A 26,127-nucleotide genomic window follows, 5' to 3' on the forward strand; every position below is an offset into this window, starting at 1 on the left:
TCATATAAATTGCAAGTTTTGTATCAGTTTTTAAAACATAAGGAGAAGCCTTGTTTTATTTCTTTATCTGGTGACATCCATTACAAATCTACAAATATAATAAATACGAAAACCTGTCTGTTTGAGTAGCTGTCTGATATTTATATCCGACTAAACCGCTAATTTGATAGAGCAAGGGGCAACTAATAAATTTTTCAAAATTTAATCCGCCTCCTCCTCGGTACAGTGTTGAATCCAGGTACGTCCATTAAGAAACATGAAAAATACATTTTACGATCTTTTACAAACATAACAAATTAATGACCTTGTACACACTTTATTTTCCATAAACTGATGTTAGACTTAGCTCCAAAATATACTAATATGGCTTAATATTACGCGATGATATTGATGCAATCAAAAATTCACATAAAAGGTGTGTCTTTATGGTATACAACTGTACATGTATCATATTTTACGAAATATATGTTCGCGTTGATTGAACAAGGCTTTATATGTTGTATTTATGCATACAAGATCGTAAAATAAAAAACAGATTTAACATTTCGTTTTAAAGCTTTAAATTTTCTCTCATTTTGTATAATAATACTATTTATTCTTATGATTTTATCAGTTTCTTATGAATTAGACAAACACATACATCTGTGTATCTAGAGAGATATAAATTTATGTCACCACAAAAGTGCAAATGATTGTAATATAAAACTTTTTATTTATTTATTTAACTCTTCAACAAGATTGTACATAGAAGGAAACTTAGAGATAATAATAATAATGAATAAAATAAAGCGTACAATTTGTTTGGCGGCCTTATCACTTAGAAGTGATCTCTTCCAGGCAACCACGGTAAAAGGTAACGAGCATACTGCTAAACTATAAGCGGGACGAAAAACAGATACTTTTAAACATTCAACCAAATTCACATACAACATATACATATATTTACACAAATATATACATATACACACATACACAATTACTTTTTTTTTATTACATTTGATCCGTTTAGGATTAGATTTCGGATTTAATATAATTGTTTTTCGGTGGGTTATAATATATCATTTGAAAATGGACATTCGATGTGATGAGTTTAGCTAGTTTCGCTTTATTTAAAAACTACACAGAAATAGCCTGCACGTGACACACGTTTGGGAAAAAGCAAGTTCTGGGCTACGGATACATTTGCATTATAGTACAATAAAAATAATGCGTTAAATCGCAAGCAAATTTTACTTATCACAGTTTTTCGACAGTTTGCAATTATGACAGTTAGATTATAATGCAACGGTTTTATGGTGACTGATACAATAATATTAATATTAATTACGATAGCAGTGAGACCAATATTATAATACATTTTTATAAGCTGAATATATTATCTATTCTAAAACTATAAAGAGGATTGCATTTTTGTATGTTTGTAAGGTTTTCACGCAAAAATCACTAGACCAATTTAAAAAAAATATATATTTCACTATTAGACAGCTGCAGCTTCACTGAGTGACATAGACTATACGGACGATATATAAACCGCAGAGGCAGTTGACTGACTGATCTATGGACGTACAGCCCAAACTACTGGACCGATTAGGTTGAAATTCGACATGCATATAGGCATCCGCTATGAAAGGAGTTGAATAAGGCAGGAAAGTGTGTACTATAAAAATTTACTCTGATCACTCGGCCGAAACTGCGGGTAATAGCTAGTTTAGCTCTTCTTCTCAAGAGTAGTTAAGTGTAGGCAGGATTCACACTGCAATTACTAGTGCATTTATAATATTAATTGTTACATCTGTTTAACATTTTACAGCTGTTATTACATAGCTATTACAATTACAACTCAACCGACGTATAGTGTATGTTATATGTATAAGTTAATGATTTTATAACCATAGGTTTCAAGTAAAGTTTTATTTATAATCATAGTTTTTAATTTGATAACACGCATGAAGTATTCAAGCGACGTCCCAAACACGAAGTTTTTCAATTCCATTAAATCTTTGTTACTCAAACTCAACTCAAACTTAATGTTTGATAGAAAATGTTTGCCATTTGGAATCATTTTAGAATTTGGATTGGTACCTCCCCCATTTATCTCGATTACGTTTTTTGTAGAAGAGAATCACATCTCATCATAAATGTGAAAGTTTGTTCGTTGGGGTGTTTGCCGTTAATCGCACTGAAGCTGTTGAACGGATTTTGATGAAATTTGTTATATTGACGGGGTATGAACTGACTTGGGAGATGGGATACATTTTATACATATTAAGTCTTCCTTGGGATAAAACCGGAATCTTGATATCCGGGCGGAGCCGGGACAAGTGTCTAGTTTTTCATAAAAGACAAAGACGATAAAAATTCATCATCTTTAACGATAATGCAAAAATACTGTAAAGGATCTCACAATCGGTTATCAATGATTTTTCCGAATAACACTTCACATCGAGTTTATTATCATCATTATGATCATCATATTATACATCATTTATGTGAAAGGATTTAGACATTCAATTTGTTCAATTTATTTAATTTTGCGCCGATTCTAACTTGAACACATAAATCTAAGAGAAAATTTAACTTTACCTCAGAGATATTTAATGTTTAACCTATACGCTTTTTAATTCATATTTTTTACCTATACGCTTTTTAATTCATATAAGTACACGATAATGTATACTTTTATGAGTATAGTGACCGTCCGCGGCTTCACACGCCTAGTCAAAGGAAAAAATAGATAGTCCAAGGTTGTTCTCGCATGGTTCCTGTCCGAATCAAGGTCACTTCATGACGATTGCGGCTGTTTGTGGACGGCGGTAATCGCTTACCATCAAGAAAACCACCAGTTGTTTTCTGGTCTCAAACTACCTTTGTACCACTTTATTCATGCAAATCGGTTCAGTGGTTTAGGCGTGAGGAACACACAAACAGACAGAGTCACTTTCACATTTGTAGTAATAGTAGAGATATTAATATCAGTAGATTTGTAGTTATAGTAGGGATATTATTATCATACATGACCTAGGCTATTTGTTAGATTTGTCTCCGCTTTGTCCTAGAATAATCATAAACATATACATAAAATAGAAAATAATTGTTTGAAAAGCAGTAAAATCCATTTATTTTAACACATGGCAATACTCTTATGTATATAAATAATAAAAAATATATAAAAAATGATCTTAAAAAAATAAACCGCTAATTAACAGGTATATAAAAAATAAAATAACCCGTGAATGTGCAAAAATAACGTGTGCTTGTCCAATTTTTTTACCAATGAGGATATAAATATGGAAAATACTGAATCTTTCAATAACACTTTAACAAATTAATTTACTATTATAGATGAATCGGATTCATCACGGTTTGCATTAAACGTTAAGGCCATGCGTGATTTCATTGTGCTATATGACCACAGATTATGATAATAAAAATAATGGAAGGAGCATCCGGTCACAGATAATATAATACTAGATATGGTGAAATTATGTTATAAATATTTTTTACAAAATAATAAACTACCGAATTAGACCAAATTTTAATGGAACCATATTGGGCGGCATCGGCTTTCAAATAAAATAAGAATCATTAAAATCGGTTAACGAAGAAAAAAGTTATGCGATAACATACAAAAAACAGTGAATTGATAATCTCCTCCTATTTTCGAAGTTGGTTGAAAGGTAGCTAAGCCGATCCAGGAAAAAAAATGCTTACTACTTGAGAAATTACTTGTGTTTGGAGGAAACGACGCAACATATAGAGAAAAATTATTTAAGCGTTAACCTATACTGTAGAAATATTTTGAAATAATCAACGTCGAATTTATTAATTAAAAACAAGCCCGAGGACAGTATTGTAATAATCAAAATTTTATTCTTAACATTCCAAACCAAACAATAAACCAACATTCATAGTTGACTTAATTATAATTTGATACAAAAATAAATTAAATTATCATACAAATACCAATACAACACCAGTGGGGACATCATTTAAATAATTGCTAATTATAATTTATTAAAATCAGATATTTGCATCAATAGCATTCCTTGTTTGATTAAGATTTAAATAAATAAATATGAAATGTTATCATTTTTTATTTAATTACCGTTATGCGACCTTGAAAATTATCTAGGCCGCTAATATGCCCCATATTTTTTTTTATTTGCATTATTTGCATTTATTTGTTAGCACATTGATAAAATTAGCACATTGTCATAGATTATAGAAAAAAAAAATTAAAATCTTTAACTTAGCCATAGATCGTAAAATGATTATTTAGTTACATAAAAAGGTATGGGCTATGAAGTCATGGGTTACAATACAATATTAGTACCAACTCAGTCATATCGATTCATACTAGATTATACTCTTTTATATAGGTAAGTAACATTTTGGTAAACATAGGACAGATCTTTAATATTTCTCTGTGTTTATAAAATTTTATTTCTTTTTCTCAAACAGAATATTGGAATCATACCACGTCTAGATAATGTATGTCTGTGTGACTTCAATCAATAACATAAATACATGATCGAGTAATTCTATTAATGTTTTTATACATACGTCATTATATCCGTTTGTTTGTTTACTTAAACAGTAGTAATAGGTGTTATACATAGAGTTTATATAATACTATTTCTCCACCAGCGACTTTACCTACGTAAATAAAGATAATTCCCAAAGGGAATGAGATGTTTTACCACTGTATGTCGCTCTCTCGTCTCCTAACTCCAGAAACAAAAATCATAATATCATAAAATCGCCCCGTGACGTCAACGAAGGATAGAAGCAAATACACAAACAAACAATTTCGCATAAATTGTTATATAAGTAAGAATGTGTATAAAAGAATATTATTATATTGGCATCTTCTTGAGGATTTTTAGATGTTAGTCGGCGATAATGAGTAAATTTAAATGTTAATTAGGAAACGAGTTTAGATCAAGGAAATTTATTTGCAAAAAGCAGAGCTTAGAAGTTATGGTGTTTCTGGTTGCTAAGTAAAATAAATAAGGAGTGTGTTTGCATGTTTTTATTCAGTTTTCCAGATTTTTTGTTTTAATATTCCTAATAAATGTTTATTTCTTTAATCGTTTAGTAAGGTAAATTTGTGTAAAAAAACGGTGTTATTATAATTTACTTACTATTTTTTTTATGTCACCGTCGGCAATGGAGCTGATGGGTCGCCTGATGGTAAGCGCTATCACCGGCCATGAACATTTGGAGAGGCGTAAGGTCAATTGCAGACTTTACGCCTCTACAAATGGATTGCCGACGTAAAATTGAGAAGGGATTAAGAAAGGGTTGACGAATGGAACGAAGGAAAGGACGTATGGACGTAAGGGAAAGGATATAGGCCTCCGGCTCCCCCGCTCACGGTAGGAAACACAATAGCAAGCTTACACGCCGGTTTTCTCTGGGGGTGTGGTATTTCCCCAGTGCGAGCTGGCCCAATTCGTACCGAAGCGTGCTCGACTCTCACATATAATGAATTAATAATTAATGAATTATGTTGATTTACCAATTAAATCAAACTAATATCATAAATGTGAAAGTTTATTTGTTTTGGATGTTAGTCCGTCAGTGACGTTAAAACTTCTGAACGGATTTTGATGAAATTTGATATACAGACATGGTATGAGCTGACTTGGGTGATAGGATACTTTAATCCCTTTTAAATGCTCCACTGAGATAAAACTTGTGATAATCTTGATATCCTGAGATGAGCATCTAGTAGATAATAATATTTTGAAGATATACAAAAAGATCATGAATATAATAAGCGAAATTTTAATGCATTCACCTTTAATAGCAATTTCTTGTTTCTAATGTGGAATTAATTCTAAAAATGCCGAAGACTGGAAAATGTCTTGCTTATTTTTAATTTATCCATGAATTTCATCATATCGATTATGGCTGAAACATAGATTTGAGGGACTCAATTTATTTTATCCCATATGTGATAGTCAATAATGAAGTATTATTAATAAAATATACCTATTATTATATTTGTCGTTCTTGGAATTAGTCATCCAATGGTTGTAATATAATATACACAAAAAAAAAAAAATAGAAAATTATTATTCAGTAGGTTATTACAGGAATAACTTATAATGTGAAGTAAAAGTGCGTGAAAATTTTCACAAGTAATATAAATGTACATTATTGTCAATAAATCCTATTAAAATTTAAAATTTATTAATGTTATGATAATAATATAAGGCTGAAGAAGTTTTTTTGAATGCTCTTATATCAGGAGCTACTTCGATTTCGAGAAGTCTACAGAAGTTTACCTGTGGACTGTTCGAGCTTTGTCCAGTAGCATGTAATGCTAGATCCCCATACGAGACTAAGTAATATGTATGACATGATTGTGAAAAATTTCCCGAACAATCTACGAGTACGCAGAATGAGAATGAATCGAATGGTGGTTCTTTTAAAAGATAAAGAATTACGCAACTTTCCGCTAATCCCTCGAAATAAAAACTTTCGTTTATCTCACCTTACGGAGTATAAACAATGAAATAAATCTAAAACGTTTAGATTGTGCAACTCTATTTCCATTGACGATAACATCTGGGGTTCTCAATGCGTTTTCAATTATCGCCCGGCCGCTAATAACATGAATGTTGCCATTTTCTAACCTACATTTATTGATGCAATGCTTTTTAAGTATCTACTCAAGTATTTAGGAAATTATATGGTTGGTTGATCGTTTTTTGTAATGTGTTTGAAAGTTTTTTTGTAGGCCCTTTTTGTTGGTTTATTTTATCGATATACAGGTACACTTTCTGGAATCCAAGGCGTCTCTCATCTGTCAAAAGTAAAATTCATGCTAAGTCTAGATTTGCAGGAATTTTACTTTCTTTATCATCAGTATATCATTAAGTCGCTTCCCGTGTCTGTATGCATGTATACTTAAATCTTTAAAACGCAACGGGTTTTGATCGGGTTTTTTTATTAGATATAGTTATTCAAGCGGAAGCTTTATATGTATGAGAACATCTATTAAGCTACTCCGAATTTAACACAAGCGAAGCCGTCAGACAGACAGATGCGATATATATATACATATATCGCAGGCCTATTTCCTTTTTCCTCACCCGTCCCAGTCCATTCCTTCTTTCCTGCCATGAATCCGTTCCTTTTCCCTTACCTACTTAAAGCGGGCAGCGCATTCGCAGAGGTACTACCTTTGCAAATGTTCATGGGCGGTGGTGATCGTTTTCCATCAGGCGAACCACCAGCTCGGTTGCCCGCTATGACATAAATATATATATATATATATATATATATATATATATATATATATATATATATATATATATATATATAGATCAATGTGTTGCTAGCGTTAAACTCGGGAATGGTTCGACAAATTCGGCAGATTTTTTTTATTAGGGCACAAGCAATGTTTTTATGGACAAAACGTACGGGTGAATCCGGGGCGTATCGCTGGTAATGTATACAAGTGAACTATTTTATTCCTTCCGAAAGCTGTGGTTCAAGCTCAAGCTAGCTAGTTTGAATGGAAAATTACATTTTATTATTCGTAAATTTATTATACGCAACATAACGTATTATAAAGAAATTCCATGTAAATGAGATGTTTTAGTGCGTTAAAAAACCTATATTATATATATCTCTAGTTTTCTATGTCCAGGCCCATATGGTTATTTGCCCTGAAAGAAATACAAACAAACAAATACACTCGCACATACATTTGTAATATTTGTTAAAATACATTTAGCAGCCGCTCGCTCCTGGTAGATATAGTTTTCGAGGTTCTTTAATGTTCCATACTTAAATTACTTATTATTTTAATTCAAGGGGTAGCAGGCATCCTATAGTATCCAATATCCAATAGACCAAAACTTATGAAATCATTCTATTCTTGAGGTATACGTGTATAAACTAACCTAGATATATGCAGGTACGTCTCCTTTTCCTCACCCTTCCCAATCCATCCCTTTATTTCCGTCGTCCATTCTTTCCAAATATAGATAACGGTAGGTATAACTTTATTATCCCTATCGCTTACTCCATTAAAGCGGGAAACGCATTTATAGCGACCCTAACTCCACACATGTCCATGGACAGTGGTGATCGATACCATCAGGCAAACCACCAGCTCAGCTACCCGCTATTGCATAAAACACAAACTTTTTCTAAAGTCTGACATAGCATAGATTAAAAACAAAAATATTAAAATGAAGTTCCTTTATCATACGATATGATTAGCATATATTTCCTGTTTTACCTCGCTTTTTATTTATACCCGTGATATCATACTCATAAAATACTTTTCAAAAATCGTTAATTTAGAATTAATATATACACGTACATCCGTTAATTCTAAAATATCTTACGTTATATGTGAAGTCAATTAACAAATACGTAACAATGCAGTAAAGTTTTGGTCAACTAATACATATCACTTTATAAGTCGAATATAAAATGATATATTCAAATTCAAATATTTATTCAATTAGACTTCTTACTTACACTTACACTATTGAAATGTCTTCATCAAATAATATAACTATAATAATATATAATCGGCTTTTGTAAGCTTTTGTAACAAAGGCATATAATATTAATTTTATTCGCATGTAAATGGCATTTTACATTCATAAAATTTTAATAGACTAATTTGTTCAAGGTAAGTTGACTAAGATAGAATAATAATAATTTGTAAGGATCTATCGATGACTGAAGTTTGACTTGGGTAAATAAAAATTAATTACTTATTTTCTGTGAAAAGTCCACTGACGTGTCTGGCCGGGAGGTTATTCGTAATTAAAAATGGGACCAATTAACAACAAATACTTTTCAAAAATAAAAAGAATCACATCAATCACAGGGACCTATCGAGTACTAAACAAAGCAAAAAAATACACTCAAATTGAAAGGTAAAAAAAGGAAGAAGGAAAAAACATTTATTCGTCAAAAAAAAAAAATATGGAAATATTAAATGAAGAAAAAAGTATTACGATAACTTTCTTCGTTTTTGGCAAAGTGGTGGAAGTTCTCATGGATCCCGATGATGAATAATCAAGTTTCACGTTTTCAGCGAAACATTAATACGCTATGTAATGGATAGTATTGTGTGGTAACTGTAACAATATTTGTACATGCCCGTTCATATAAAGTGGATTTTGGTCATTATATAATTCGATCAATGAATGCATAACATTAATAAGTAGCACAAGGAAAATAATGGGAGGCTTTAACAAATAATTTAAAGTAACTTATTTTCATTGTAGTCATTTTAGTAGTTAATCAAATGCCTGTCTGTCAAGTTTATATGAATATCTATCAAAAATTTTCCGTAGGACGTATCTATAGGATTTTGCTAGTTGAGCTAATTGCATAAAAACTTGAGACGAAAGGCCCCTTGTGTAGGGACTGAATAAATTAATAACTGACTTGTTATTATATAGAACACAAAAGTATTATAAAAAATGCTATGAACAACCTAACCAGAACTGGACTTAAACTTTCTCCTAATAGTATACATCTCTTCTCCGTATTAAAGTGACGTCATTTTATTCTCTTACACTCTTAAAACACTAACAAGGCATTCAGAAGTACAATTAACAAATTGCAACGCACTTTATAAACGTCATAGATCTACCCGCATTTATTTTAATTACACGAATAATCACATCGTTATTCTAGTTTATTACGTTATCGTCCATCTATTATGCGAATTTTTACAATCTAAAATCAGTTTAAATTACAAAATGCCTGTGTGTTACAACACGTACACAACGGACGCACACAAGCGGAGATTTTAACAAAAATAGAATTCTCGTTTCGATAACCATCTTCGTTGTGAACAAAACAATGATGCATATTTGAAATTTTACACTGGCTATATAAATGATGAGTTACTTGTATTTTTATAGAATGTTTTATGAAGAAACTTCTATGTTTAGGAGAAAGCTGAGGTTAGAGGGCCCCCTGAGCTCCGGGGCCGTGGTGCACTGCACCACCTGGCCCTATGATAGCTACGCCACTGTAGGTAACCTGATGTTATATTAATGTAAAATAAAATGACAGATCTGCACCTGACATTACATTATAAATAAGTTCTATTCAATTTCCAGTCTCACTCTGTATTTTCAAATTGAAAGACTGATACAATGTTCACGGATGTATTCGAATAAAAATTAATCACAGAAATGTGTATGACAGGCCCTTTCCCCCTGGAGGCCTGGGTATGGGCAGTGTTATTTGGGAGCTATATTAATAAAGAATTCTTCATAAAAAATCTGAAAACAACAGTTTTAAATAACATATAATTACATTGCACTTAAATTATTTACATACACTCATATATATCTACGTATCCTTATTAGTTTTCAAAATGAAGAATTAAGATCAATATTTATATGGGCATTACAGTTAATCCATAATACTTAACCTATAGGTACCTACTACATTATAAAAGCAAATATGAAGTATTTAAAAAAGACACGAAATAATCGAAAATAAACAACCATCGAATCTCCAACTCCACAGTTTACGTGGTCGCTGTCAAAATACAGTGCATTTGTGAATAACGGCTTCCATAATTGTTTCTTTGTTTCACATTACACACATCGACATATTTTGATCCCATTTTTAATTAATGAATAGGTACATCTGATATCTCTATAGGTGGTCTAGTTGTGCCCCGCGGTTTCACCTGTAATACTAGGCTATTTAGGGTTTGATTTTGGTGTTTAAATGGGAAAAACAAAAAAAAACCCTTTAGGTGTTTAAATGTTTCAACTGCAAATTCAAGTATTCTTTTGTCGGTATTTAATTTAATATCATTGTTTTAGTAGGCTTTTTCAATATAACAACATAATACTTCAAAAGCAGTGGTGGCTCAGTGGTGAGAACCTCGGACTTCAAAATCGATAAGATAAGTCGGGGTTCGAGACCGGGCGAGCGTGCAGGAAATAAATTGATTTTTCAATTTATCTGCGCATGCAGATAACATCAGCACTGCTTAAAACGGTGAAGAAAAACATCGTGAGGAAACCGGCATGTCCGAAAATCAAAAGTTCAACGGCATGTGACATCTGCCAACCCGCACGATATATAAGGGCTGATGATGATCATGTTGATGAATACTTCAAAAGAACCAATTTACATGCAGTAATAGAACGGAGGAAAATATTAAAATATACCCATTACACCAATTTTTAACTAAAATTTAAAATCTTAGTTCACTATGTCTTTTTTAATTATTATCTCAGTTAATCAGCGGTTATGGTAAAGTTTTATTAATAGCATCGTAATAAATAAAATTATCGATATCCTGATATATAAATAAAGAGAATATTAATAGAAGCATCATCAATCAATCCAAACAATGTGGTTCGTTTGCAATTTGTGTATAGATTATATCAAAAACTATAGTATTTAAAAATATATAATGTTATATTGAGAGGTCACAAAAACGGATCTATAATCTTTAATCTTCAAATATTAAGTTATTATTATTGTACTGTTGGCATTGAACATTAAATAAGATGCAAAATTTCAAGCGACGTTTGAACTTTTCTAATTCGCTAAAATACGTAATTATTAATTAGCAAATCAAGTATAAAATGCACAAATCATTTTTTATGTTATTGTGTGAAAACTTATAAGGCATATATAATTTTATTTGTTATAACTCGTATAAATGAGAAATATTTCACTGAATTTTGTTTAATCACATAATAATAGCCAGCACCTCGTTTACCATCTTGTGTATGGGGTTAATGCATTTCATTATTTATAGAAAAAATAATCTTTGTTTATTTAGTCTTACATTATTTTCAATGTATTGAGGCTCGAGCCTATCCTAGATTTATTTAGATTTATTAGCCTGTTAGGTAATGAGGACCTGTTTCATAATAGTCTAAAGTAGAGAATTGTCATTATTCTTTAAAGAAAAAGTTATTGTCTGATGACCTCGTTTATAAAACTGAATGTTGGTGTAAATATTAACTTTTTTTTTCTTCATTGAACCACGTAAACCGACAGATTGACAAAATGTAAATAAAATTAATTAAATAGCATTGAAGCAACACACTGGCACAGATAATATAATTCTGTCGTGGTACAGTCTTTATATAATATTTTTAGGTGATTTCACTCAAAAGAAGAAAGTGTAATTCAAATGACTTTTTTTGTACGTATGGCATATATTATTGAGCCAATGATATACGGATGTCCATGATGCTCACCCGTAGCATCATCAGCAGCTCCAGATTTCTTCAACAGATCTCGTAGTCTTTAAAAGAAGTCATCACCACCACTTTCTATTCCTCATACGAATATATTCCCGCTCCAACAGCCGCCAAAGGTTTAAGAGCAAAAGTCATCTATAAATATCAACTATCAAAACATTTCAAGTGTATTAATTATCTTTGAAAATTTGAGGATTTTGAAGAGATGAATTTGACATTCATTAATTTAAGAGACTGGCGTTTGTTGACAGATAGTGTGCATTTAAATATTCAGAGGAAAGAGTAATTGGTATGTTATATGAAAGTTGTATAGACCGCCAAAACAATGCCTCCTAATTTTTTGTTTGAATGTGCGTCATTCAGTTATCGCTGGGCAGATTTTGACAAAATTTGATGAATAGCTAATGTCAGGTTCAAAAAGCTGCATTAATATAAAAAAAACGGTGACGATATATAAATAACTACTAAATGCATAAGATATTGTCCTCAAATTAACCGACAGTGGCTACAATATAGTCATTTAGTAACCATGCAAAGATTAGACAAAATACAAAATTGCATATAACGCTTGTCAATTTAAAAGAAAACTCCATTGACATCGACACTTCGGGTCAAATGTTTTGCAACACATTTGCATAATATGTATTAGCTTTAACGAATAGTGCACGCTTGTAATAATAGGTTCAAGATGTTAAACGGAACGTCATATGAAGAGTTCATTTATGATGAAATCACTTCAATTATCAGGCGAATTAATATGGATAATTTTGAGCTGACAAAATGATTAGTTTATTATAATGAACAAAGATTATTTTATCGTAACCGATTTCATGCACGTTGTATGAAAATGACTCCTATATAATTTAGAATGCAGAGGATTGTATACAATAAGAGTGTGTTGGAATAAAAGGCACAAAAAATACAGCAGATGAATCGTTGAACTTCAAAATTGTATAGCATACATATATTGCATGATAAAAACTTAACCTTATATATGTCAGTACTACAGAGTGGAGACATTTGTGTTTTTGAATGTATGTAATGTTTTCACACAATACTACTGGCCCGATCAGAAATTCTTTCCCCATTAGAAAGCTACACCCCCACTGAGTGACATCCTACTATAATATTAGAAACGCGAAAGTTTGTAAGGATGTGTGTGTTGGTTGCTCTTTCACGCAAAAACTACTGTACCGATTGCAATGAAATTTGGTACGTAGATAGCTGAACAACTGGAATAACATATAGGCAACTTTTTATCCCGATATTCCTTCGGGATACAGACTTACGCGGGTGAAACCGCGGGGCGCAGCTATTAGCTATATGTGTACACGCGCTACGCTGGCGCGAACAGTAGGTATGGCAATACGATATAACTTATTTTAACTTACTATGTCCAGCTTAACCTATATCATTCTATACTTTTATTAACTTTACTTATATTATGTTTGCGTGTTTGTGTGTAACCAACTCTTTTAGACTCTATTTTGTCACACTACAAACAGACAGATATAATTAAAACTTATCAGGTATCGGTGACAATAAAACAGTTTCATGAGTTTTAGCTTATTATCCTGATTAGGACAGTTAGGATTAGAAAATGCCCTAACGTTTACTCTGTATGGGTGCAAAAATATATCAAAAGACCAAAAAAAAACTTTGTCAATTCTATCATTAATGCGTTATGTCATTGTTTTCTTTACCCACATTTATTATTAAATTCTAGTTTCTGTTTTTAAAACAAATACTCGGATAATGATTGAAACTATTTGAGCTAAAAACGTAAAGATTTCATTTACACGTTATTACGAATTTAATATGAAGGCAATTTTTTTTTTCCATTCATAATCCAGTAAACACAGTAACTAATTTTGATTAATTTCTGAAATTGATTAATATATCATTGTTATAGCAATGTATTGTGGAAATGAGCGTGGGAAGGAAAATCTGACATTTTTATGTACACATATGGGTTGTGGACCACGCCTCACCTCTGATACATCTGGCAAAGGGCAGATGTGAAGGTTATTTGACCGCATCCGTTTAGAGCCAGTGATGTGTTTAAATTATCGATGTCATCATTGGAAACTGAATAAACTAGCTGATGCATTTGACTGCGTTTTGATTGGAATAATATTATACTTAAGCTTTGTTGCAGTGAGAGTAAATTATTTTATTTGGAAACTATAAAAGTTGCGAATTTTGTTTAGAGAAATATTCAAATAGAATAAACAAATATATTGTATTTTCTTGTGTTTGATTTTACGCGAGTATTATACATTTAGAAATTAAAGACTTTTTAACGGATTTTAAACGCGATTTATTTACTATATTACGGTCAGTCTCCCCGTGAGCACGATCGCTCTTAAAATCGGTTAAAAAGTTTTTAATTTCTAAACAAATATATTGATTAACTTTTTTTTTTATGCCATAGCGGGCAACTGAGCTGGTGGTGCGCCTGATGGTAAGCGATCACCACCGCCCATGAACATTCGCAAAGGTAGGTCCTCTGCGAATGCGCTGCCCGCTTTTTTGGGGTAAGGGAAAAGGAATGGATTAACGACTGGAAAGAAGGAATGGACTGGGACGGGTGAGGAAAAGGAAACGGGTCTCCGGCTCCCCCACTCACCGTACGAAACACAGTGGCATGCCACTATTTCACGCCGGTTTTCTGTGGGGGTGTGGTACGTCCCCGGTGCGAGCTGGCCCAATTCGTGCCGAAGCGTGCTCGACTCCCACAATAAACCACCACTTATTACTAATTTGTAATCGGTCCAGCAGTTTTTTGGAAAACATTGCAAAAATAAATACACATAAAAATATTAGCTTAGAATTTCTCATTATTATCAGTTCCAAGTTTAATCGTACAGACAAGAGATTTTAACATTGATATAATATTAGTATGGACTAGAGAGAATTCAAAAAGGCACTGAACTTTTCGTTACCAGTTGTTGCATTTCATTTAATGTGGTATTTAGGACTATACTTCTAACTTTAGCCTTAAAATCATGTAAGGAAATGCCACTTTTTAACGCGTCTTGTTTAAATAATAAAGAAGAATTACGTTTAATTATTATTGTTATGTTAGATACTGTTATTTTATATGAATATAACCACAATATTATATTGTTAAATATGATCATTTAAATCAATGAACTTTATAGATAGATAGGTAGATAAATTAACAGTTTATTCAAAGAACACAAAAATACACAAGACAATTATTTATCGAACTGATAAAGCTTTTAAGCGATCTCTGCCAGGCAACCTTTGGATAGGATATTATACTGTTAATGTGGTTATTGTTCCATCGATATCGATATGCTTACCTGAAACCACTATTACTTAAAAAAAACATTTATTTGACAGAATAATAGTGTTGTATCTAAGATTTATAACTCATCATTTAAGAATAGGAAGCGAAACTCAATTACACCTCTGCTTAATGCAAAATAATTTTTTCATCAGTTAAGATATAAACAAATTTAATACCAGCTACTGTTATGAGACCAATAATTATTCGTATAATTTATTTTTGTATGCCGACCTTCCTTCATAAGAAAAATTATTTAACGTATCTAATATTATATCTTCTTATTATGGCCCTTCCCGCAGAATAGAATATAAGTAGTATTTCTTACTTAAGGTCGAGCTGTAACTAGGTAACTAACTAAAATCCTATACTATCCTACTTAATTTTATAAATGCGAAAGTTTGTAAGGATGTGTGTGTTCGTTGCTTTTTCACGCAAAAACTACTGAACTGATTGCAATTAAATTTGGTAAGTAGATATATAATACTTTAATAAATATTCAATCATGGGGCTGTAGTCCGAAGTGGGGAGACGATACCTTGCGATAATTATTAGTAAATCCATCTTGTTTTGCTCATTACATTTATTTTTGTCGGAAAGACGAAAGTATACAGTACCAGAATTACCAGGGAGCAATACCAGGATTCCATAATAATTATCGTGCATTAATATCCATCTACAAATCGAACCAATTTTACATATTTTCCCTACGCTGCGATGACCTAATTGATCCTAAACAAATTAAAAGTAATAGAGCTGGTATTTAAAGTATTTCTTTTTTATCCAAGAAAGGACATTTTTCGGCGCATTCCGAAACTTACACGTACAGTGGAAACGTGTCTGTAGTGTAGATACTTCTACATTATAAATACCACGAGATCAATCAAAATAAAACGTGTGATTGCAATATTTCTATCGTATAGATAATTCAGACAAGATCTGACCTAATCATTATAATCAATTATTTGAAATTTATCACTTATCGCTTGGATTACAAAAACTCAGGTTAAAAGGTCAACCTTCGTACTCAGTCGTCAATCGTCGTGATTCCCATTGATGTATTATCGCGAGCTATTGTGAAGCACAAATAGTTTCGACATGTTTGACCGAATCTTTTTGTTCGGATGTCTCCTTAATGTCTAGTCTATTGCTCGGCTCGTATAATGAGAGTCGATTATTTTTGCAAACGCTTGATTGAACGTGCAAGACTGCTACGATAGTTTAACTGCATTGAAATATAATGATCCGTTAACATACATAACATAACATTGGAAGATTACACGAAAATATACGCTTTTAGTATGGCTTATGATGGATATTGCCAAATGCATCTTAAGAGAGATGTAAAAGTCCTCCCTTTGCACTCCAAAGATACTGGTAAGCATACAAAAACAATGACATCCTGTCATGAATATAGGAATTTCGTATCATACCGTAGTATGGTATATGTATTCGCATATCAAAATTATTATCCTATTGGGCCAGGCACTACGATTTATCCAGTAATATACATAGGAAAAAAAAAAGAAAAAAATTGGGGTCCAAATCAGAACCTCCTCCTTTTTTGAATACTCCTTGTTTTGAAAAATATTAATTTGAAGGGATAATCGTTTGGATTCCATGACGAGCTTAAAACATCTGTGTTTAGTTTGCTAAACACAGAAATATCAAGCTTAATCGTATGATAAGTAGATATGAATTATCCAGGGATAATAAAAGAGACTAATTAGCACCTAAAATAGATTATTACGAGAACGAATGGTACAATATAAGATCATCATTTGTTATGAAGTCTGCGAAAGCAGAGTCTGTCTTTTTTGGTGCAACAATTCGAAAGTTGAAACTCAAACACTTTTTTTTTAACATTTCAGAAATTCAACCGTTATTGGCATATGGCAAATTATATATATAAATCGCTATCTTGTATCCTGAAAGTTTTCTTTAAATATTTATTGTGTACTAGACGCTCGTCTCGTCTCTATCCGGATATAAGGTTTACTGTTTTATCCCAAGGGAGCAGTTAATTGGGATAAAAGTATCCTATATCACCCAAGTTGGCTCATACCCCGTTTTTATACCAAATTTCATCAAAATCCGTTCAGTAGTATCAGCGTGATTGACGGACAAACTTTCTCAATTATAATAGTAGTGTGATTGCATCACTATTACTCCATTTTTTTAACGGAGAGGAAATCTTCAAAAAATACTCTGTCCTTTAGGGAAAAGGCAGAGCATGTGGAATTTTTACCTACTATATTATTTTACCTCTTCGTTGTCCAAGCCTAAAATATATTAGCACGGACTCCGATACCTCCACAGCAATGTGCCAAACTATGTATGTGGCTTCTCTTGGCCATACTTAACTTTCAAATGAGAGATGTATAATGAATACTACTTACTAGCTAATATATATAATTTTCCATTGAGTACCTAGATATACTCGTTTTTTTGTGTCCGTCTTCTTTCACCCAATAAATGTATAACGGTTTGACAAATCTTATATCACCCGAATCTGCAAATTACTGAAAGGACAAGCGTACAACCGAAAGAATGTTAGAGACAGCTCAATACCGCTTTATACAGCCCTCGGTCCAAAATTACCCATATTACATGGGTAATTTTGGACCGAGGGCTCTTTTAATCCATATGATGCTAGAACATTATTTGCAGTACAGCATCATCAGCCCATATAATATGTTCCCACTGCTGGGACACAGGCCTCCTATGAGTGTACAGCGTTGTATGTTAATTTCCTTTGTATATTGCATTCTATTGCTTCCTCTCAGGTATTTCTTGATGATAAAAATGACAAGAGGAAGAGTAAAAGATTTTACAGGGTATGCATTTTAATTTTTTTTTTATTTAATGTGAATAGAAAAAATTTAACTATTTAGGGATCAATAAAGGTTTTATTGATAAAATAACGTGAATCCTTTTATAAAAATACTTATAATTTCTTAATAATAATTTAAATTACAAATTAATACACTAATTAGCTAATTTAATCCAACTTTCTTGCCGGACAAACTGTGTGCTAAGATAACAACACTGTGGAATTCAGACATAGTAAAATAGAATCGTGCCAGGCCAGGGAGAGATGGTGGCTGAACTAGACCATTTTATAAATGACTGATCTTTACAGTATGAGATCGCGATTCGTGGAAGCGCTTTGGGGAGGCAGGCCGGCCTTAGCAGCATTGTAACACATCTGACAAACACAATACAATACGCTACTGCCTTAATACTTCTTTATAAATTATACAAGCATCCTCTTTACCCCCTTCAAGTAAATTATATGATTAAAGGCATGTAAGAAATCTTTAATTCTGCAGATATACGTGTAGCCTTTGCTCGGATCTTTCCAATCGGGGTTGTGTAACCATTTCACTTTGTCGGTGACATCTCGGCACATCACGTACTTTTCTATTTCCTTAGCATCAAGAATTATCGGTGAATTGATCTGAATTATTGCAATAGCAGCACGCAATCTTATACTGTATACTACCTGAAAATCGGGTTAAATACTCATGAGAGTGGTGTACACCAGCTGTTTATTAATTAAATGCAAAAAGTAAATACGTGATCTCAGTGTGTTGCTTTTTGCGGAAAATAATAAACTGTCAATATAATACTTTCAAAATATGTCGCTATAAATATGTTTGTGTATAATTTATCTGTTTTTTTAATGTATATGCAATAAATTGTTTTATTATTATATATCTCATTCCATAATACTCGGGCACCACCAGGAGGGTAATAACCCGTCTTTTGGGAGGCTTACCTTGGGAAACAGGTCCAACACGCGAGGCCCTTTTGAGAATTTAATGGGTAGTAGGATACTATATCATTATTATGTGTATCTCTCCATAATACTCGGGTACCTCCAGAAGGAAAGCACCCGGTCTTTTGGAAGGCTTACGTGGGGACACAGATCCAACACGCAGAGGCCCTTTAGAGAATTTAATGTGTTGTGGGACACCAGCCGCAGCCTGCCCATGACTGCACTATAGAGATACAGCCCTGGGCAGTCCGCGGCCGATGTAGGACTATTGCAAAAAAATGGCATGGAAAAAACTGGGCTATGGAAAGGGGGTGTTCGATGGATTGGTAGGTTGGGTCTATGGGAAACTATGGGCGTCTGCCTTTTCAACTTCGAAAAATTGAAAAATAGTGGCAGACGGTGACTTGCCAGTTCGGTAGATGGGCTCCCAAAAAAGTTACCTAAAATGGCAACAAGGGGGCAACACCAGCTGACTGGCTAGGGGTGTAGAGAGGTGCGGCACCGGTTTCACCATCGCGGGCCCGCAGGCCCGGATTGGGTTTCCCCGCTATTACGCCATTAGACACTTCCACCCCCGAGCATATAGCTCTTGCATCTCCACTCTGGACGGCCAATTAAGGCAAGCCAGAGGTGGGGGATCCTGAACCTCATCATTGTTCACTCCGAACTGCCACCGAGACAGTCCGGAGGTGAGGACAGGGTCCTCCCCCGGGAGAACTAAGGACCGCGGGGGCGCTACTCCCCGTCACCTCGCCACAAGGTGCCCTGCGGGCTCATTATTATTAATATTAAACTACTGAAGTGATTTTAACCATTTTTTACCAGTTAGAGGGTATGCCGTTTGTGTTTGAACCAAATTTTTATTATCGCAAATTTACTAATTTTCCTTATATTTTTAGACTGTATAAAGTGCTCACAACATGAGAAAAATATGCAGGTATTTTGAAATCTCAGATGTGTTTAATTTTTCAATTTTTATAAGTTAATATTGTATATTATATATGTTTGTATTCTTTTCTATTTTGTAAAATGTTTAATGTGTTTTAGTATGGAACTTACCTTCCATAAAAGTTTAGGAATTTTTTTCTTATTTCGAATTGTAACCTCTTTTTCAATAAGTCCAAACGATTCGAGTTGTAGATGGTCATAAATGCCAGTCCATATTTCAAATTTTTCCCCATTCGAATTGGCTTTAGCTAGGATTCGTTCTTCTATCTCGCTCCAATTCTAGAAAAAAAAATCGAACCATATGAAAGCTAAAATTGATCTCATCTTTCCAGCTAAATCAATTAAGACATATGATTAGACCTCACTGATGCCATAATTGATAAAATGTAAATATAAAATGCAATGCGAATCTAAAGCTCAAAGGAGTCGCTAAACACAATATAATATATTAGTTTTTCAAATTCACCCTTACGCGAATTGTCTAAAACAAGTAAGACGAGACTATTTGAAACGAGTGAACAATTAAAAAAAGTCCGCTCATTTTATACGGACGTTATTTGCTTTTAGGACACAGCTTCAAACATTGGTCGGTAAAGGTTTGTTTAAACGAGACATGAAAAATCATTTTCCCTGGTACATCCTGATGTAAGTACGTAACCGTAGTTAATTAATTTTATTTATGTTATTAATGATTGTACTTATGTTTGTATTGAACTTTTATAACGCTACTGTAGAAATTTATAGAATAAAGTGTCTTATATGAAACATCTACATTTATACTCACGTTTTATCGTATGAAGTTTTTTGTCTACTAAAGTGAGAAAGATCTCGATTCTGTCGGGAATATGCTCCCCGATTAAAACAAATGAATCTATACTAATATTATAAAGCTGAGGAGTTTGTTTGTTTGGACGCGCTAATATCAAAAACTACTGGTCCGTTGTGAAAAATTATTTCAGTTTTAGATAGCCCATTTATTGAGAAAGACTTTAGGTAGGACTTTACGCTAGTTAACTATAAGTGCAATAATATACGATTACAAATTTAGAGGTATTCTAACTATGGTTGTGATAATGTTATCGATAAAATTGGTGTATACACATATTATTCACACATGCGTAAAGGTAAATAAAATATCTACTTACAGGAGTACACACAGTCGAATGAGGTACAATATTAATGTTATTGAAGGCAGCTGCTTCATAACTAGGATATAAATCTTGCGGATTGACTAATTGTCGTCTTCTAAAACAACATTTGTTATTGCAATCATCAAACCCAAAGGATTCCAGTAGGAATTTTCTTTGCGATTCACAATCATAGATTTCAGACTCGTCCTCCATGTATTTGTTGTTTTGGTACTCATAATATCTAATAGTACGATGTCCGAAATGATGTAGTGTATACTGCGCGAAAGTTATTTCTTTGCTGACTATATTGAAGCATACACTGTACATGATTTGAAAACTTGAACTGCTTTGATATCCCACGTTTATAATTTTATAATCGTTTAAATAATTACACGGCATAATAATATTACGAAGAGCAGGCCTAGGTTCCTCACTGCACTCAAAATCATACAAATCAACGTTGGATGATATTTTTCTATTGCGTCTGTCTGTTTCAAATTGAGAGTCCTGTTTGCATTTAACTTTTAGGCTACTAAGATAGATGTTTTTGTGATCTAATATAATATAATTGTTGGGACATTCTAAGGTAATAAATGTGTTTTTGGGTATGCGGATTAAATCGTTTTCCACGTTAAAGTCTGTAAGTGGTCTTAGTATTCCCTTCGATAGGAACGGACGTTGCTTGCTTGTATACTTTTTAATATCTATGATGCATTCTGAAAATAATCATAGATGGTTATAATTCTAATAAAACAAAAAACTAAACTTCATTTTATTTATAATTTAGTTACTTGTAAGCCTTATAAATAGTCTTAATAATAATATTTTCATCATATAGTCATAACAAATTTCTGTTATCTTACCTTCACGAATAACCTTGAATTTTCTGGTCTGTGTGCCTAAATTATTGGTCACTTCACATTTGTATGTGGCCACATCATCTGCTCTCAATGTATCCGTCGAAATAGGCAGAAGCACATCGTCTTTGTACCACGTAATCTGTCATGAAGTTTTATTACAATTTATTTGTTTATAGACTAAATTCGTCAATAAAATTAGTGTAAGTAATAGAAATTTTAATAAATTCTACACTAAGGAGTAATGTTTTATTTGTAGATTATACTTTATAAGACCCCTGTCTTATCTACAAAAGAGAAATATCACTCACATTAGAAGACATTTACAATCAAGGTAAAATTAATGTAAAAAGTCAAAAGTGGAGATGCAATTATGTCAATACTAGCTGCGCCCCGCGGTTTCACCCGCGTAAGTCCATATCACGTAGGAATATCGGGATAAAAAGTTGTCTATATGTTATTCCCGTTGTCCAACTGTCTACGTACCAAATTTCATTGCAATAGTTTTTGCGTGAAAAAGCAACAAACACACACACATCCTTACAAACTTTCGCATTTATAATATTAGTAGGATAAAGTGACATTGCATAATATACGAGAAGAAAGAACGAGAGTAAAGACAGTACTATAAATTTTAACGTATTATACGTTGTTCGTCTTTTTCGCGAGGTTTCGCGAGGTTATTATACGTTATTCGTCTATTTCGCGTAATAGATACCTCTTCTAGAGAGGTTTCTATTTCACGAGGTTGTTCCGGCATTCAATGATGCGATCCTGATACAAATGATAGGGACTGGATCTATATATTGCTGTCTATCACTACTGTCATTTGCGTAACAATGAATTAAAATGATACGGTGGGGCAGAATATCATTGAGATGCAGAAGAAACAGAATGGGAGACAGAACACAACCTTGTGGAACACCAGCATTTTCAGGGATAGGTTCAGAGCACAAACCGTCGACTACAACCCTCATGGTACGCTCTGCGAGAAAATTGGCACCTCACTGGTAAATTTTCTTAGGAAGTCTATAGGAAGGAAGCTTCACAAGAAACACTTTGTGCCAGACTCGACCAAAAGCTTTCACTGTGACCAAATCTCTATGCTAATCTCTATCTGTATGGTACTATAAATCCTACTGATATTATAAATGCGAAAGTTTGTAAGGATGTGAGTGTTTGTTGCTCTTTCACGCAAAAACTCCTTAACCGATTGCAATGAAATTTGGTACGTAGAGAGCTGGACAACTGGTATAACATAAAAGCTACTTTTTATCCTGATATTCCAATGGAATACGGACTTACGTGGGTGAAACCGCGAGGCGCAGCTAGTATAATATACTACTTACCTTGAGAAGAGGGTACCCATCAGCTTTACAATCTAAATTGCTTCTTAACACATATGTATTGAATGTTTTCAATTTGTTGTTAAATACTGGCGCAAAACAAATCTTAATGTTAATTGCGTAATTTACTGCGTCTTCCGCTTCGAAGGAGCTTACGCGGCATACACACTTCGTGTCATTGTCTTCATAACCACTCAACTTTAATGTATCCCCTACATAAATTTTATCCTGAAATGAAATGGGTGTATATAAATAAATAAAAATATATATTCAAATAATGTGGATAAAAATTAAATAAAAAAAATATAGTTTCAGAATAAAATGAACAAAAAATGATTATCGTTAAAAAGTGGTAAAAGCGTAAGAAAAAACAAAAATGATGTCCGATCGAGTTGCGCTTCTTATGAAATATTTTATATTAATGTTTTGTTGCTCTTTAAATATATTTCTTTAAATAAGTTATTTTTTGTGTAGTTTAATTCACACGTAATATTTTTTTCTCTTTATTTTTGTATGGATTGAAGATATTGGCATATTAATTTATTTAGGTGGCAACTGAACTCATGGTTCGCTTGATGATAAGCGATCCACCGCTCATCAACGTTCGAGAAGGTAGTGCATCTGTGAATGCCTTGCACGCTTTAATGCGATAAAGAATATGGAATGGATTTGGATGTTTAGTTATTTCTTTGTGCAATAGAACAACTTTTTGGTGTATATATATATAATAATATTTAAATTAAACTTCATTTGCCAGTAAACATGATTAACTTTATTATTGTCTTAATTAACATAGTACAGAGCAATGGTGTGTTTTCTTTTTATTACATAAAAAAGATAATATGCACTGTTGTTATGTTTTTTCTTATTTCCTGTATAATATTCAGTGTTTTGTCTTTTTTGTTAGTTGTTGTGTGTGTACTTGAGTGTGAATAAATGTATGTCTATGTCTAACTACAGATGTACATTAAGACAGCTTGTATCGTAGACCTGCAACCCTTCAAGATATCAAATAGTAGTTACATTTTAAATTAACATAGCAAATTATATTATTACACACTACATAAATTAAGCCGATGGGTGTATTAGGTGTTATTATAATTAATACTTGTAACCTTTAGGCATTAACATAGTCATGTTATTTTTGTAGCATGTACCATATGTTTTGTATTTACCTGACAAAACCAGACTATTTTGCTGGATAGAGACGTGGGGAGTATTCTGCTACACTTGACTTCGCTTGGTTTACCTTTGTCGATACATAACTGCGAAGATGCACTTACGGATGCGGGTTTTACTGTTAAAATTTATTGATTTACATTATGCATTGTAATGGCAATTTTAAAGTATCCTACTAATATTATAAATGCGAAAGTCTGTAAGGATGTGTGTGGGTTTGTTGCTCTTTCATCCAAAAACTGCTCAACCGATTGCAATGAAATTTGGTACGTAGATAGCTGAACAACTGGAATATATATAGGCAAGTTTTTATCCCGATATTCCTACGGGACACGGACTCACGCGGGTGAAACCGCGAGGCGCAGCTAGTTTGTTCATATTTATTTTATAAAGTAGTTTATAACAAAACAGAATCCACAACAATATTTGTTTATTTGTCTTTTCAACAGTGGTATTTTATGATTTTTGTGTCTGGAGACAGCTTGGAGAATGAGAGCAAGTTAGGGAGTAGCCTAGTAGCTGTGAAGTATCATAGTAATAAAAATCTTCTTTCCGTAGGATAATCCATTATGATGCACATTTGAATCACTCCAAAATTCATAAATTCCGATAGATTCTAATGTGGGAGTCGAGCACGCTTTGATACGAATTGGGCCAGCTCTCATCGGGGAAGCCACCACACTCCCACAGAAGACCAGCGTTTAATAGTAGCATGCTACTATGTAGGGACAGTGGAGGAGCCGGAGGCCTGTTTTGCCCGAAAAGTGGGTAGCGCATTCACAGTGGTAGAGCCTCTGCGACTGCGAATGGGCTGGCTCATACGCGGTGGTGGTCGCTTACCATCAGGCGAAACACCAGCTCAGTAGCCCGCTATGACATACTAAAAAGATGGCGCTATATGAAAAAATTATGATGACACCTGTTAATTTCCTTAAACCAAGCAAAGCCGCGGGCAACAGCTAGTAAATTATAAATTCAACTTACGTGTGACCAGAACCTCATAATCTCTAGAAGCGGTGCCTGCTATATTAGACGCTATGCAGGTGTAGGTGCCACTGGTTTCGGTAACATCATATATATTGTATATAATTAACCGATTATTTACATTAATAATGTTGCTCACACCTAAAATAATTACATGAATGTGTTTAATTATTTATCTATTAATATTGTTTATGAAATGTTATGTATAGTTTTTACGAAACATTGTTTAAATCTGCACAATATTCTTGTACTAAAAGCTTTTTAATCGCCTTTTTAGTAGAGTAGAGATTTCTTACTTCTTCGATACTTTAAGTAAATGTACCGATAAAGATTAAGTCAACTAGTGAATATTGATC

General features: G+C 33.0%; 1 protein-coding gene across 1 annotated transcript in view; it reads right to left on the reverse strand.

Annotated features, from left to right (window-relative positions):
- Positions 1-18,497: 18,497 nt before the first annotated feature.
- The window catches only part of LOC119837482 (hemicentin-1-like), a 13,098-nt gene continuing 5,468 nt past the window's right edge, over positions 18,498-26,127 (reverse strand). The window contains exons 7-13 of the mRNA XM_038363075.1: positions 25,772-25,912; positions 24,784-24,905; positions 23,612-23,836; positions 22,269-22,404; positions 21,421-22,121; positions 20,387-20,554; positions 18,498-19,051 (exon numbers count right to left, since the gene is read on the reverse strand). Coding sequence (XP_038219003.1) covers positions 18,803-19,051; positions 20,387-20,554; positions 21,421-22,121; positions 22,269-22,404; positions 23,612-23,836; positions 24,784-24,905; positions 25,772-25,912 — 1,742 coding nt within the window. The 3' untranslated portion in view covers positions 18,498-18,802. The remainder of the gene's footprint in view (positions 19,052-20,386; positions 20,555-21,420; positions 22,122-22,268; positions 22,405-23,611; positions 23,837-24,783; positions 24,906-25,771; positions 25,913-26,127) is intronic.

Source organism: Zerene cesonia, chromosome 27, assembly GCF_012273895.1.
Source record: "Zerene cesonia ecotype Mississippi chromosome 27, Zerene_cesonia_1.1, whole genome shotgun sequence".
Lineage (NCBI taxonomy): Eukaryota > Metazoa > Arthropoda > Insecta > Lepidoptera > Pieridae > Zerene > Zerene cesonia.